General features: G+C 40.9%; 1 protein-coding gene across 4 annotated transcripts in view; it reads right to left on the bottom strand.

Annotated features, from left to right (window-relative positions):
* Positions 1-2,745: 2,745 nt before the first annotated feature.
* PITPNM3 (PITPNM family member 3) overlaps positions 2,746-16,926 on the bottom strand; it is a 149,099-nt gene continuing 134,918 nt past the window's right edge. For all 4 annotated transcript variants that reach the window (XM_088152217.1, XM_088152216.1, XM_088152218.1 and 1 more), the window contains 3 exons: positions 13,687-13,870; positions 13,271-13,399; positions 2,746-9,968 (listed from right to left, as the gene is read on the bottom strand). In XM_088152217.1, coding sequence (XP_088008343.1) covers positions 9,660-9,968; positions 13,271-13,399; positions 13,687-13,870 — 622 coding nt within the window. In that variant the 3' untranslated portion in view covers positions 2,746-9,659. The remainder of the gene's footprint in view (positions 9,969-13,270; positions 13,400-13,686; positions 13,871-16,926) is intronic.

Below are 16,926 nucleotides of genomic sequence, written 5' to 3'. Positions count from 1 at the left end.
CTTTAAGAAGTGTGAACAACAACTCCTAGAATTCCCCAATCAGCATGCTGGCTAAGGAATTTTGGGACTTGAAGTCCACCCATCTTGAAGCTGCTGAGGTTAAGAAACACTGTGCTGGAGGTAGAGCATCAATTAATATTATAGTCCACATCGCACACTGCAGATGCCGATATACCTAATCTCCAGTTCCATCTTTGTCAGAGCCACCGATCCTTGGGAAATGGCAAAATATCCCATGAAGAACTCCACAATACTCTGTGGAAAAGCAGAAGGATGCTGAAGTTTTCTCAGATTACAGAACAGATACTTAAATAGGGAATGGCTGCTCTAGAATGGTCAGTGAGCGCCATGCTGTTGTTTAGAATCTCATAGAAAAACCACATTAATCCAGTGCGGGTGGATGGATAAATGTTTTTCAGCTTCCCTTTCTAGGGCTGAGGAAGGGACTGGCCCAAAGTGACCCAACTGCTTTCCTGCCTCAGGGAAAGTAGAGGCTGGACCTTTCTGCTCCTAGTTCAGCAGTAACCACACCACCACGCTGGCTGTCATCCCATGTGTATATAGAAAAACACAATGTCACAGTTACCATTTTCCCCCCAGAGACCCTTGTTCTTACAATCATATTTGGGTGTGCTTGTGTTAAAAAATTAAGCAAGAGTTAAAGTAATCAGTATTTGCTTAACCATTTTTTTTAAAGAAGCATTCCGTGGAGCTCCTCCATTGAATCTGATTCTCTGGTTTCTTCTGGGCATGGCTTTTTTTCTAAAAAATCACTGATTTCTAGCCATGCCACATGCTACTCAAATGACCTCACTATACAAAGTAAATAAGAAACCATGCGTGAAATGAGGTTATGGACACAGCAGGGGAAAATATGCACAAAATAACTTTATTAATGAGAGGCAGCCAGCCAGCATGTCATCTGGCATCTCCGTCTGAGTTCCAAATGGCTTGCAGCAATTTTTGTAGTGAAAATGGATGATCTTGTTCCCAGCCCCTTGGAAACAAAATGATTCTGTGCCATCAAGTCCGTGCTGACTTTGAGCAACTATACTGGTAGAGCTTCCTCGGCGTGATCTGTCCCAATGTGGTCCTTCAGGATTCCCAACAATGGACTAATAATGGAGCTGGAGGTTTCCTAGGCTTAAAAACGTGGAACCTGCTTTCATGGCATAAGTGTTAGGCTGGAAACGATTGTCAGGCAACTGAGTAGCTGTATTGGCCAGCTATAGACTTCCACAATGGGCTCCTCTCCTCTTTAAATTTGATGCACAAATACAATGCTATATGCACGGGAGAGGCAGTTTGGTGTGAGTTCTAGTCCCACCATAGACATGAAGCCATCTGGGTGACCTTAGGCCAGTCACTCGCTCTCAGCCCTGAGAAGGCGGCAATGGCAAGCCACTTCCAAAAATGTTGCCAAGAAAACTGCAGGGTCCCGTCAAGGCAAGCATCAGGAGCGAAGACTGACTCAAAGACACACACACACAAATGCACAGAGAGGTATCTCTTTCCATATAAGCTACTGTCTGACTTCCAAAACAGTCCTTCAGTTCAGCTTCTTGGACTGTTCATCAGGGAATGACTAATTAATGAAGGCTAACACATTATTACTTTGTTTCTTAAATATATTTAAGTTAGAAAATCAAGCTACTATATATATATATATATATATATATTTTGCTTAGCCTTGGGCTTGATTTTACATTCTCAGCCACTTGGCATAGAAAAGCAGCTCTGAGAAATCTTATGACACAAAAAGCCTAAAGCTTTCAGATATAGTGAGTGAAGGTAGGCATTAACCTCAACAAGCCACAAATGATACCTGGAAATCCAGAATGAGATTATTGCCTTCTTTTTACTCAGGAATACATAACTTTAACTGCTGGCTTCATTGTCTCTCTTCATTCAATCTCAGAATGATTTATTTTTCCCCTATACCATTTTTCCCCAATATTCAAGCTTTATTGGGAAATAATGCTCTGCCCTTCCACAAGGCAATGCTATTTTCCTTGATGCTAGAAATAGCAGGCTAAGCCATTTAGTAGGAAATTTTTATATATATATATATATATATATATATATATATATATATATATATATAATTTCTATTGTTTGTAATTTAAAATAAGTACTGGGTTTAACCCACTGTACAGAGTTTGTTGAACAAAGCTCAGTTGACAGAATTTACTCTATACATTAAGTCATGATGGACATTTTTCAGTCTTGCACTTAAACAGTATTTTGCCTTCCACGGACCACAGGGGTCAGATCTAGTGAAGACGACTAAAAATGTACATTTTGGGAGGGGTTTGGTTGTTTTAAGAGTCAAAACGGATGCTTGTGTCTCAGAGCACATCAATTTTCATCTTTAGTTTGGTGCAAAAATTTCCTAAATGCTATTGAAAATCTGCCATTTTGTGGCACAAATGTTTCCTATCCTGTTGCTAAGCCATAAAGGTAGGTTTATAAACCCAATGAATTAGTTCACATAGCACGTAGAGCACAATGGGTGAATGTGGTTAAAGTAATCAACTTTAGCCTTGAATGGCTGCTTGGCTAATTATTCCCCACAAGTAGTAGGCATTCCCTATTTACGAATACAGTGCGCAACTCCATGATATGCAGGCCATAGCTTTGTAAAAAATTCCTCCATTCCCATACTTATGCATCCAAAATCATGTAAGGGATTTGAAGAAAGGATGTGTGGCAGCAGACATTAAATCCTTAAGTCCCAGCTTGATCTAGAAAGTGCATTGCTTTATTTCCTCTTCCATTCCCACATCTGTCCATTTGTGTACAGTAATGGATTTGCAGAATGTATAGAGCAGGAATGGGCACATTTATCTTTGGGTATGAACAAAAGATGCATAGTAACACACATTGAAGCAGTAAGAAACACTTGTCCTGATCAAGAAGGTCTGGTGCTTTATTTCATCAGTGTGCCGAGTGTTAAAACAACTCATCAGAAACTGTGGGTCCCTGCAACAGAAAAATGCTCCCACATCAAAGAAGGAATTTAAAAAGATACATACTAAAAAGCAAAGAAAGTGTGATATTTGACATTACTCACTTTGTGTTAGCATATTTTAAAAAACAGTTGAAAATAAAATGAATACCATTTGGAAAAATAGTAACACCTCCCCCCTCCCGTCTTTTTAAGCTTCTCTGAAAGAAATTCATAGCTGTACATTGGAGATGGGTATGTGATTAAAATATTCTGATACCCTCTTTCTCTGCCACTGGAGAAGGTTTTCCAAGATTCAAAAGACCACATTCTCATACACAGACTCAGAACAAATAACTTTTCAGTTCAAAGCTCACATTCTTTGGCATTCCAGAGTTAAAAATGTGTATATGTATGTGAATACCAGCTTTCAAATCCAAGCTATTTTTAAAAAACCTCCAACTACAACAGCAAGGCCAATTTGGTGCGTTGCTTTGAGGTGGGGTAGAATTAGTTACTTTTCGACAGTCTATCTCTCTAGCCATTCCATAAAGAGATTCAGCTGGCCATCCACCATCATTATACACTTGATAATCCCCTATATTGCTCATACTTCTGCTTGTGCTACATTGAGCAATTCAAAGCTCAAGCCTTGAAGCACTTCCAAGTTTCCAATGAGGTCCTTCAAGCTTTCCATTGCACTGCCATTCCAGTGATCTCTAAATCTCATCCTAAAATGCTTTCCAAGAGCTACAGAGTGATCCAAATCCCAGAGAGTTTGAAATCAACATCTTCAGGCCAACTCAGAGAAGCGCAGTCTCGGGTCACAGGGCTGAGAACCAAGAAAGCTTTGAAACTAGCTTATTTGTAGTGCAGAGAACCAATCCAATGATTAAATTACATTTTGAAGAACTGATAAGTAGATCTGAAATCAGTATTCACAAAAACTGTTCAGCAAATGAAGTTTTCTAATTTTGCCATTTTACCTCTAGATGGAGAAAGATCTAAGCCAAAGATTAGTAGTAAATATTTTGCTTATTGAATGATGTCAAATATGGCGTGCAAGTGGTTTTTATCCTGCTTTCTGGGGAATTCTGGTTCCTTTGGAAGGTTGCAGGACCCTTTAGAATGTTTGTGGTGAAGAAATTTAGGGACCAAATGTGTTCCAGCTTTATAACAGGGATAGAAGAAACTGTGTGTCCAGCATTTTGCTGCCTGACAGGGTTTATTCTCTTGGCGAATATAGGAGACAGTAATAATCAGTGCAATGTCTGGTGCAGAAATTTTTTTTTGAAATAGATCTCTATCAGCATTCAGCTCTTATCAACCCAGCTTTCAGCCTTCTAAGATGATTCTCAATCAGCCTGCATTGCTACCTGACTGATACAAAATGTTTTCTTCTTGCTTTGCCAGATAACGCCATTGTAGAATACTTTTCCCAGCCCCAACAATGGTGTAGAAAGAAGGCAAAGCACTCATATCCTGCACCATCTGAGTGTCATTTTCCATGGTTCTCCCGCCCCCACCTTGGTGTGAAACAGAAGATATTGCACTCAAATGATGTGATGGATCATCTGGTTTTCTATCCAGCAAGGTTGTAAAAATAGTTGATCTGTGAATGCCAATGAATGAGAAGATACCTCTACCTTTGAACATTCAAGAGGATTCAAAGACTACCTTAGAAAAAAGACACACCACAGAATACTTTGGTCAAGCAGAAGTGGTCACCCCTCAGCACAAGCAGATGCTGCCAACCCAACATTTCCTTTAGTGCTACTTAAATGTGAAAGCTCAGGTTTGGATTAACAATGCTACTCATACCTGGAACAGAGTCAAGGTCTTTTCACAATGCTATGACAGAACAGCCAAACCTTGAACAAAACATATAATATAAAAAGTTAACTTCTGCTATGCAAAGTTAGCAATGGCAGCTGTAACAAAACACTGATGTGAAACACTGTACACACGTGTACGCGCACACACTGCACAACCATGAACATGTCTTCTCATAATAACACACATTTTAACAAGCCACCATTGTTATTCACTGGCTTTTTTTTAAATAACAGGTTCTTAAATGTGGGGAGGGAGCAGCATAAAGGGAACTGTTAACAAGGCATTTAAGAATGTTCAGGTTGTGCCAGTCCTGGATGGGGAGAAAAGGGATGACATCTTGGTTAACCAGGAGATGCCTTTCTATTCATCTTCAGAAAGACACATATTGGGAGATGGAGGTAACTTTGGGGAATCCAGCAGATTGTTCTGCACAGACTGAATCCAAATCCAACAAGCGATCAATCCAAGTTTTTAGTCCTAACACCCAAGTCTGTTCAAACATCCATTTATCCCAAAACCAAGACCACTGTTCCAGGATAGTCCAAAAGAGTTCCCTTCCTCTTCACTGTTTTAGAACTCTTCAAATCTTCAGAGTGTTCCTACAAATCTCCAGTCTGAATGCACTGATCCCGTTTGCTTCTGGCCTAGTCTGTGACAAAACAGAACATAATGCTCCTTTGTTTAGGCAACCTTTCATGTCTAGTTTGTCTAGTTGCTTTTTCAAGTCTTTTCTTCCATTTCTCCAGGTCATTTCTGAAGCATCAGAAGAACATGGTACTCTCCTACAAGACTACAGAGAAAAGCAACAGGGTGTGGGCACAGCCCACGTGGGAATGGGAAATGTCAGCCAACACAACACATTATTTTAGTGCCAGCATTTCCACGTCCTAAAGCTTCAGGCCTAAAGTGAGACCACGGGAAACTCTTGGGAAGAGATACCTAAATTGTCACGACTGAACATTCTTGTTTGTCCCACTTTTGGATAGCAAGGCTTATACTGAGTCACATAAATAGCCTGGAAATACTCAGTGGGGCAACTTCTACATTGTGAAGTCAATGGAAGGAGAAGCATTATTCAATGTGAGGATCTGAAATGAACAAGAGAGGAGTGTATTTTTAAATAAACAGTACTTGAAGACCACCAGCAGATAATCCTGGGACCATCAAATTTGTTTTGCTAAAATCTTCTCTCAGGTGCCAATTGATCTGACCTAACAAAACCATCCTTTGTAACATGTTATATTTAAATTGGGCTACAAGCCTGTTTGTACACTTTACCGACTCTGCCACATCAAGATGCAATTATTCCGGCCCATTCCTACAAGCATGGTAGACTACACCGCATTCAAACATATTATTTGGGAGGTTCAGCTCCTTGCTCTAACCATGAGCTGAGGTGTTTAACTCTGAATTACCAGGTATAAAGGACTTTGCTACAACATACTGGGGACTCTATTTGTCTCCAGGTATGATGGAGGCAGAATCTCTCAATAGCGTCACCCATTTTGCTGGTCGATGCACTGTTGCAAAATATGGTTGGGAACCCTTCCTCAACCATAGCTTTCTTCATTAACTAGATGTGGTATCATTTATGTAGTGAAGAAGTATGTTTATATTAGTTCAGGGGTCTGGACTAATAGAGATAAAGGATAAGTGCCTATTTCCCAAGGTGCGTCCCCAACTGCTTGGAGAAGACGGCCTGTGTCTATTTTTAAAAAAATAACAAATGTACTCAATAGATTACATCTAATTTGGTTTTTAAGCCCATACTGGCTGACTGAACCTTGGTGTAAGGCATGCTTATCTACTCACTGACTGGGTTCACTAAAAATGCCAAATGCAGCTTAAGGAAACACTACTTTGGGACATTACTAAGCCCAAAGAAATAAAGCCATGTTAACATTATGGTCTGGGTCACACCACTTGTTAAACCAATGGCTGGATTCCCACAAAGGCCTAAACCACAGACTGCCCACTTTACCCTTATCTACCAACTTGATATATAATCAATGAAAATCATGTGTTGTGTGAACCCAACGAGTCTAATGCTTTTGGCAGGTACGTTATTATCGCCTGTGCAGGGAACAGAAAAAAGGCAATTAAAAAGAATGGATGATTAAAGAGGCATTCTTTATATGAAGGGAAACAAGAGATAAAGTAGAAGAGCACCATGATAAGAGATCCAAAGCTTTTGAATGGTGCGGTGAGATAAGAGAGCCAGGAAAGAGAGCACATGCTCTTTTGGTGCTCAGAAATTAGCCAAGGCCAACAATTTGGAGGGTTGGTGCTTCAATTGCCTGCTTCTTTATTTTGCCATCTTCACTGTTCAGCATGTGATAGGTAAATGGACCAACGTGATCCACACTTGGCTGTAGAGTTGAGTTATGCTGCCACGTTGTCAAAATCATGAAGGCTAAACAGTATATCCAATCAGAAGGCAGCTTTAGATTTATGGATAATCTCTTGGAAAAATGATAGTTTAAATGAAAGGGGAACTGCTTGCAGATGGCAGTGTGAGCAGGAGACCATCTGAACATCTCCTGAATAGACAGGGATGTTATTAAATGAGGCTGATAAAGCTTAGAATGGACTCAAATTGAGAAGGTTAAAAATGTACACCCTATCTTTGATAACATGACATTATGACAGAATAGAGAAATTAATCACTATCACCCTCTCATATAATTACCCAGACATTCCATCTGTACTTCTAGCTGACAACCTGAGTCTGGGAAAGAACTGGGGAAGCAAATAGTTTTGCAAACATAGTGTCCCAGGGGAAGAGAAGCTGAAGTGGGCTAAGAGGCTGGCAAGAAGTTAGTAGTGTTGGAGTCTAACAGTGCAGGAGAAGAAGAAAAATGATTTGCAGGCATAGATGGAATTAGGCAGTCTTAGGCTGCTGAACAGATGTAGATTCCAGTGCGATTCAAAATCTCTGAAGAGCAGTTGCCATAGAAACCACTATGCAAGGAGAATAATGCAACTGGAGATCTGTCCATCTGGTGCGGATGCCTATAGGGAGAAGAGGCTTTGAAGATACAGTACAGGAAAAATCAAGATTGCATTAGCTATGAGATGTTGACAGCTAAGTTTTAACAAAGCCCTTGATTAACTCTTTGAGGAATTTTGTAATACACACTTAGCTACAGCATAAGATAGGTACACTGTCCTAATACCAGAAGCAAAATTATTAAAGGCAAGGACATAGCTAATCTCAGGATTGTGAAGCAATTAAGCCATAAAGCAATTTGCCGCATTTCATTTTCCTTTGATTACTGTAGGCACCATCTGCCTTCTAATATCCATCTTTGATACACTTCAAATAAAAAAATTGAACCTGCTCACAATAAGATTCTTGCGTGCTGTACCTTGTCTGGTCAATCCTAAGAACTGATGAAAGACATGTTTTGCCTATTACTTCTGATACGAAATATGGGCTATTGAACTATACTCCAATATTTAGTAGCACAATGTCATTTGCCATCTCCTGACTCATTCCCTCTGCCATTCTTCCATTGTGTTTTCTTGTGACAAAGTAATGATTGCCTGGGGTTGCTCAACCTCAACAGACGTCAGGTGGACTGGGCCCAGAACATAGTCCTCAGTCTCTCTCTCAAGAGTGGCATGGAAGTGTCACTTACTCTGCACTTTCCAGTTATGCTGGATATGATGGTTGGAGAAACAGCAGAGAGATTTCAGAAAAGCATGTGCGTTATGCATACATACTTACCTCATAGGAACAAAACATGCTCCCTTATCTTGAATCAGTTCACTGGTCCACTAACTCAATTTTTTCTATATCTAGACCAATCAGCAGCAGTTCTATTGGATTTACCAGAGATGTCAAGTTTTGACTTGGGACCTTCTACGTGGAAAACAGATGCCTTATCACTGAGTATTTGAGATCCACACTTTATTCAGAAAGGGCAACAGGCAGATCTCTTAAAATACTGGAAATATGGGCATAGTCAACTATGTTTCCTGAAGCTCAACAATGTGTTCAACACATAAGATATGACACTGTGAGCAGTAGTAGTGAAGGTTGCTTCAGTGGGGTTGGGGTCATGATGATGGTGGTGGCAGAGGGATGCAGATGGACTTTGATCTATTTACTTTCTCTGTGTAGATTGCACAATTGTGGTTTTCCGCAAAAAGAGCAAAAAATGCTATGATGTGGCCACAGATGGGTGCCACATCTAAAAAATGGTAGACATATATTGAATCCAGAGCTCTTCTCTTTCATATGTATCAATTTTTTCCACCACTGGTTTCCCCATTCATTTGTTGCCTCTACTGATGTCTCTTATAAATAAGTAAAATTGAGACCTACTCTGGTGATGAGCCAGTGATAGAGCTGTCTGGATGAAAAGATATTGGGTTTAAGGCACCCAAGAGATTCCCCAGTGCACAGCTATGGGCTCCCCCCTTTGATTCTTCAAGTTCTTATTTTCCCAAGAACTGCAGATGTTGCTGCTGCCACATGAGAGGCCTGCCTTTTCGAGAAACAGATGTAATTGCTGTCAGTGAGGCATCTTCTCACTGAGATAAGCTGGAGCTTCCCCACTCAGCTTTATTGCACATTTTTGTTATGAAGTAAACATTAAAACACAAGCTCATTTGCCTGTCCAGTGTCACCCCTGCAAGAGGCTACGGTTGGTGCAAATCATTTTCTCTACTCTCAGTGTTTCATGAGTGGATACAAACAAGAGGAACAAACAGAAAGTTCCCCTGGGGAGACAGAAGCTGCCAGAGCTTTGTGAATTCCAATCCTCCCCATCACCTTGAACCATGAAGCTGCCAAGTGCAACTCAAAGAGCAAATGCCCACAAGCTCTTCGCAGGATGCCAGAGGCCTGGTGGTGCCTTCTCAGCTCTTGTTATGGGACAGACTCAAACTTATGAACCCCCCCTCTCATCCACACTATGGAGGGCAGATGCCGGTCATGGTCTTTATCTGACTCGGGCTGGCTTTGGGCACGCTCTGGCTTGGGGGTCAAGGATGGTGGGTCAGGCTGCTGGACAGACATAGTTCTCCGGAGATGATTCCTCTTGCGCAGGAAATCAGGCTGCGAGTGAAGACCAAAGCTGCCTTTCCTTAGGATCATGCGGGAATTGTTCTTCTTAGGCCGGGAAGGGAGGCTGAACTCCAGGGAAGCCAGGTGGGCTGCATAACCTTCGCTGAGAAACTGGAGGAGAAAAGGAGAACAAAAATGACAATGTTCAGCATTGCTCTTCTCCCAAAACTCCAAGCAACCAGACTAAAAGCCAACAAAGGACAAGTGGACCAAGAATAGACCAATCAACTGGCTCTCTCCCTGGGGCCACCTGAAAGGATTAATACACTATTTGTGTCACGGAATTGGCCAGGGAAGTGGTTTCTGCAGTGGAGGGCAAAGTTTGTCCACATCTGTAGTAAGAAATGCACAGAACGCAGGGATTTTGCAGCCTCCACAGAGGGGTGGGTGGGCAAGAAACATTAAGCTAGTTTTGGATTAGCCAGAGGAAAACATGGGAAACACAGTAGACTGCTTGAATTTGTTTATACACCAAGAATGCTTAACTATTAGAGTTGATCAATTGTCCTAATTGACAGCTAACCTGTTTAAAATGCAGGATTCTGAAATCAGCAAACATTAGCAGGCATAACCAAAGCCATATTTAGGGTGCACAACTTAATGAGCTAGAAGCCACTGTGAAGAAGATAGGGTGCACAAAACAAGTTCTGGCAGGGAAGAGAATAAATAAGAAGCACAGGCTATATTCAAATTAGAAACAAACTCTCTTCATTCAATTTACTGCCTTTGTCAGATTGCTAGAGAAAGAAGCAAGTTAGAAATAACTACGTGTGGTCAAAGATAAGGCTGCCCTTTTCCTAAAACAATTACTGTTTGTTCTTAACAAGGTAGGGAAGAAGATGACATATGTAATCAGCTTGATAACAGTGCCTGTAAATTTTGTCTTCTATTAAGAACACCCTGTGGCCACAGATTAATAAAAACTTCAGAGCACTCTTCAGCTGTTTGGTTTTATTGCCTTAAATTAGGAAAAAGGGGAATTTTTTCCTGTAGCAATAAAACACAGTCTTTAGCCATGCCACGTGCTCTCTTCAGACAGCAGCAGCTGCTGAATTCCTGATTGGGAGGGCTGAACAATTTGTGAGTTTGACTGCTGTGTGTACTCGTTGGCTTCTAACTCTGTAGAAGGTGGACTGCAAGAAAGTCTTCCCTGCTATGGAGTCCAGGCTTTCATTCTCCTTATTTCCAGGGTTCCTTTCCAAGTAGCACATAGATATAAAATAAAGGCAATTTTATTTGAACATGACTGATACAGACAGCTCGTCTTCCTTTACTCAATAAATATGTGATGGTATATCTTGTCTATTAATTTGATTTTTAAAAATGCATTATTTTTAAGCTGCCTTGACAACTCTATGGATAGGAAGGAATGGTAAATGTAAAGACTCCCTTGAGATAAGCTTGGTTCCTGGACACATCCATGTAAGGTTTTTGGGCAATGATACAAAGGTGGTTTGCCATTGTCTTTTTCCAGGATTTTTTTCCAACCTCTCAGTCTAGCCTACAGCCCTGGAATTTTCTTTTGGTCTCCCATCCAAATACTAACAAAGTCTGGCCTCATTTAACTTTTAAAACAAATCAGGTATAAATCACAGCAATACAACATAAGATAAATAGAAAATAGTTGCTGATGACCATTGCAGGTATTATTCTGGTAGTATGGAAAACCACCAGATATAACATTTAAATAAATAAGATGATTTATGGCTTGGAAGCATTACATTGGAAAAGGTCTTAGATGTAGTCACTGACAACAAGTAGAACCTGAGGCAGCAATGTGAGACAGCTGCTGGAAGGGCTAACACAGTTCTGGGCTGCATTAGAGGAAGTATTGAATCAAAGACATGTGAAATTCTTATTCCCCTCTAGGGACTTACAACCAGTCCTCGCACTTACAACCCCCGCAGTCATGTGATCGTGATCCGGACACTTGGCAACCAGCTTGTACTTATGACGGTTGCAGCATCCTGGGATTGCCATTTGCGACCTTCTCAGCTGGCTTCCAGCAAGCAAAATCAATGGGGAACCACATGATTTGCTTAACAACTGTGTGCTTCGCTTAATGACCATTGTAAAATTGGGCAGGACTCACTTAACTGCTTGTGATGGACTGGAATGGAGGAAGGGGGGTGAAAATGGAGCTCTCGTCTCCAGAGCAACGCTCTGGAGATAAGCGGAGAAAGCTGGCGCATCCCTAAACATTCCAGAAGATAATAGAGAGTTGTGCCTGGGAACTGCTGGTCAGTCTGAGAAGATTGGTGTCAGGCCTAGCCCAAAGAACTCCTGAAGACCATGCAGGTTCAATCAGCAAGGTTTATTTGCCAGCACCTGTTTACAGAAATCTTTACAGAAATTTACAGAGCGTTGCTCTAGAGACGAGAGCTCCGTTTTCACCCCCCCTTCCTCCATTCCAGTCCATCACACCGCCCTGCTTAACAACAATTTTCCAGTCCCTATTGTGGTCATTAAGCGAGGACTACCTGTACTCTTGAAATGTTGTGTATAATTCTGGCATCACATTTTCAGAAGTATGCTGACAACTCAGAACAGGTTCCAAGGACGGTGACAAAGATGATTCTGTGACTTGAGGACATGCTCTATGAGAAAAAACTGAAGGAACTTGGGATGTTCAGCCTGGACAAGACTGTGGGGAGACACATCAGGTACACAAAAGAGTGCCATATCTTTGGCCAGGAAACTAGGACCAGAAATAATGGGTATAATAGAAGGGAATATCTGTAGCTCAGGGTTGAACTGTGGAGTTTTTGGTACTCTCTGAGCTTGGTTGTTTCCTTGCAGGCATTTCATTATCCAATGAAAGTCATATTAATGATATTACCTAGTTGGGTAATGAAATGTCTGAAAGCAAACAATCAAGCTCAGAGAGCACCAAAAACTCCATAATGGGTATAAATTGCAGCTACCTAGATTTTATTTAAATATAAGGAAAAACTTTCTAATTGTAAGATCTGTTCAATGGTACAACTGTCTACTTATGAAGCTTTGGGATTCTCTGGAAGTTTTTAAGAAAGGCTGAACAGCCACCTCTCAAGGATGGTTTCATAAGTTTTCATGTACACTACAGAGGGTTGGAGTAAACCAGTGTTCCTCAATCTCAGTGACTTTAAGATGTATGGACTTTAACTCCCAGAATTCCCCAGCCAGCATGGAGAAATGCTGGACTAGGTGATCTCATTTCACAATTCTATGATTCTAAGAAGTAAATAAGGAGAGTGCCTGTATCCTTTAATATGCTTCTATATGGAGCATGCAGGCACATAAGACTAATCTCTCGTTTGCTGCTGCTGCTTCAGTCAAATTCCATCTTACAATGGTAAATTCTACAATGCCTCCATGACCCTTCTTACTTTCTAGGCCCTTAAGTCTCCCAGAAAAAGAAAAAGAAAAGTCACCTGGCACAGAGTCTGATATTTCTTTGCTGGTCGTCCAACAATGTAAATTTGGGAAGGGGAAAGACCCAGGACATTATACACCGAAATGTCCTTCATGGAGCCATATGCAGCACAAATTTTGATGTGGCACTGAAGGAAGGGAGAAATGTCAAAGGTTAGCCATTAAAATATGGCACCATTCAGAGCCCAGCACCCCTTTTTGATGCACCAATTGACCCATGTCATCAGTCTGGGTTACTAGCAGTCATGAGTTTGAACTATGAACTATATGGATTAGCCTACATGCTACAGTTGTCTTTGGCCATGAGTCTGATCCAACTGCCCAGGAAAGTTAGTGTCTAGTTAACAAAGCTTCAAAGCTTCCCCATTCAATGCTCCTAAAAAGTCAAGGAGGAAAGCTATCAACTATCTATTACCTCTTGCACAAGATTCCGGAGAAAAATGGTCTTCTGCCTTAAAGGATCATGAACAAGACCATCAGAGAAGAAAATCATTCCCTGAGGGAAGTTGTGCTGAGATAGCCATGAGACAACACGTTGCTTCTGCATGTCAGGACGTCCTGTGATATAGATGATCAAGTAGCCAAGATCTTGCCAATGCCTGTGTTAGAAAGAAGAGAGAAGCACCTGGATCCCTGAACAGTTTATGACTACTCTGCTCTGGTAGAATCCCAGAGGGGAGGGTGGGAATGGGAGGATACAAAAAGGTGAGAAGCTGACTATAGGGGAAATACAGATGGCTAGGAAGTGGGAAGGGACTGGACTACACATGACGGCTGTGAAGGTGAAGAGGTAAGGAGCTGAGGTCCCATGGTTATTAGCATGCAGTAACAGATAGAGATGGGGGATAAATTTATATAGTTTATAACTGAATGCAAATGTACTGCATTTTAAAAAATTTCTGAACCAATAAATAAAACAAAAGTGAATTATCCTTCAAAATTTGCATTTCTCTGTATTATTTAATAACAGTCTAGTCTACTTAATAATTAGTTCCCTGTTTTACTTCTCTGTTATCAATTACTTTCAATTTCAATTTTCTCTCTAATCTTTCTCTCTTAGATAAATGTTTGCAAATTATGCATAGTATCAATGAAAAATATAAAAATGCATATTAAAAAAGATGGTGTGTAAAAGCTGCAGACACTGATCTAAAATACAAATAAGAATAAATATGCTTGTGAAAATAGCACAAAAATAGATAAACATTTCAGTGCTCACTATTCTTCAACTTCAAGTTAGGACAGGAATGCAATGAACCCAAACTTTTAAGTGAAAAAAATGAGCAATGGAAAGAGATTAAAATTAACAGAATTGTAAACATGCGAAAACACAAATAAATCAATTTGTCTATTTGGAGTCTTTGATCAAGGAATATGGCTCTTAATGCAGAAATGTTCCTTATCCCTTATTCAAGTTAATCCAAAACATCAGCTGCATTTCTCAGGATCTTTGAAGGTCATTCTTTTAGTGGACATCAGATTCCATTTCCTCTCAGGAGATGCTTCTCCACCCTTTCCATTAAAATCTTAAAAAAAACACCACAAAAACCAACCCACCAACTCTATGAAACTCATTCACTCCTGCCTGTCTAAACATTTCCTGAGAAAGGGTGGGGTGTAGTAATCAGCAGGACGACGGGATTCAGAGTCCACTGAGATAGTGAAAATTTCATAAAGGAAGAGGAACATTCAATCTGAATCTGACAAGACACAGCATAAAGCCCATTTGGAAGCTTATGTTGTGACAATATGTGCAGCAAAGAAGCATTTTTTCCCTACATATATTGCATCTGCCCACTTGGTCTGAGTTCTACTCCTCCCTTCTCCCACAGTTCTATTATAGAAACTTCAGAGAATGTAACACTTTAAATTAGTGTTTTTGCAGATAAATTATTTTACATTTGAGCCTATCTGGATACTACCTTTAACACAGAGTTAACCATGAGAGTGCCTTCTCTTATAGAGTTGAACTGGATCAACTTCAATTTGAAATACTTGAGGATGTGGACAGGATGCTTGAAACATTATTTCTTTTGTAACCTTGTGCAATTTGACTTGTAACTTCTAGCCAAGAGGCTATTAGAGACATCTTACTTAACATTATGCATGCCTTTCTGAGGGAAGGCAGGATGCCTCTTTATTTAAAGGAGACAGTTACCAGATCTCTTCTCAAGGAGCTTGCCCTTAAGAAGATAGGCAATTAAAGGCTAGTCTCTAATTTACCATGGTTGGTAAGGGGATTAAGAGACTGGTAGCTTATCAACTGTAGCCAGTCCTAGAGGAAGCAGATTATTCTACTGACACTGTCAAAAGTCTTCAGTTTGTGGCAACACAATGTGATAAATAAAATCCAATAAAATAATGACCCATTTCAAACTGGCTTCAGGGCAGGCTACGGAGTTGAGACTACCTTGATCGGCTTGACGGATGATCTTTGTTTGGGCAACAACAGAGGGAGTGGGAATCTATTAGTTCTTTGTATTCTCTCTCTGGCTATAGATACTATCAACTATGGTAGCCTAGATCACTGAGATTTAGAAATAGGAGCCACAGCTCACCAATGGTTCCATTCCTACCTTGGGCAGAGTTTGTATGGTGCTGCTTGGAGAGAGTTGCTCAGATTTGTCTATGGGGCAAGGGAGGATAGAGGTTGCAAGCAGAGTCATGGCACAAGACCTTTCCTTTCTATATGCAGTGGGACATATGATGCACTCCTAAAAGGGGAGCAGCTAGTAGCATGAGGTTGTTTTCATCATTCTGACAAAAGCAGTGATAACCTATGGATGCACTGCAGTTGTTTCTCTAAATAGGAGCTCTTATAAGTCCCTTGGGGTTCCATTTGGCCTCCAATGCTTATCAATATCTACATGAAACTGCTAAGGGAGATATCAGAGATTTGGAGCTAGGAGATATTAGTATGCTGATGACACTCTATTTCTCTGTAACATCTTCAGGAAATGGCAAGGTTTCCCTGGATGCCTGTCTGCAGTCAGTAATGGGCTGAATGAGGGACAATGAACTGAAACTGAATCCAGACAAAATGAAAGTACTTATTGTAGGAGACCATAATTCCAGAGACATGGTAGTTCTGTCTGTTCTGAATGGGATTACATTCTCCCAGAAGGAGCAGGTAGGCAGTCTGGAGGAGCTTCTGGACAAATCTCTCTGATTTCCAGACTGAAGAAAAAACCAGGAATCCTTTGGTTGAGACACCAACTGTGTCCCTTTCTGAAGAGAATGACTTAAACTGTGGTACATACACTGGTAACATCCAGGCCTGACTCTAAAATAGTCAAAATGCAAATTAAACAAACATCCCCCACAACCATACTATCGGTCAACACAAAATCAAAGAGGAAGAAAAGGTAGGAAATCCCCCTTTGTTGCCCAGCGTGCTCCACTGCTGCTTTGACCAGTGCCACCACAGAGTCACAGGAGAAAGTAGGAAGGGCTTTGGGGGCATATGAGGGAGGCAGGAAACACAATTCTGAATGGCTGGTGTGGGTCTTCCGGGCTGTGTGGCCGTGTTCTTGAAGTGAACTTCAAGAACACGGCCACACAGCCCGGAAGACCCACACCAGCCATTGTATGCCTGCCGTGAAAGCCTTCGACAATACAACAATTCTGAATGTTGACATAAACTGAAGAAAAATCC

The sequence above is a fragment of the Python bivittatus genome, unplaced genomic scaffold (genome assembly GCF_059951505.1).
Source record: "Python bivittatus isolate LINGU-HERP-01145 unplaced genomic scaffold, Pbiv_v1 ctg000690_np1212, whole genome shotgun sequence".
Classification (NCBI taxonomy): Eukaryota; Metazoa; Chordata; class Lepidosauria; order Squamata; family Pythonidae; genus Python; species Python bivittatus.
Note: the sequence above shows the minus strand (reverse complement) of the source record. Positions and strands in the feature narration are given on the sequence as shown.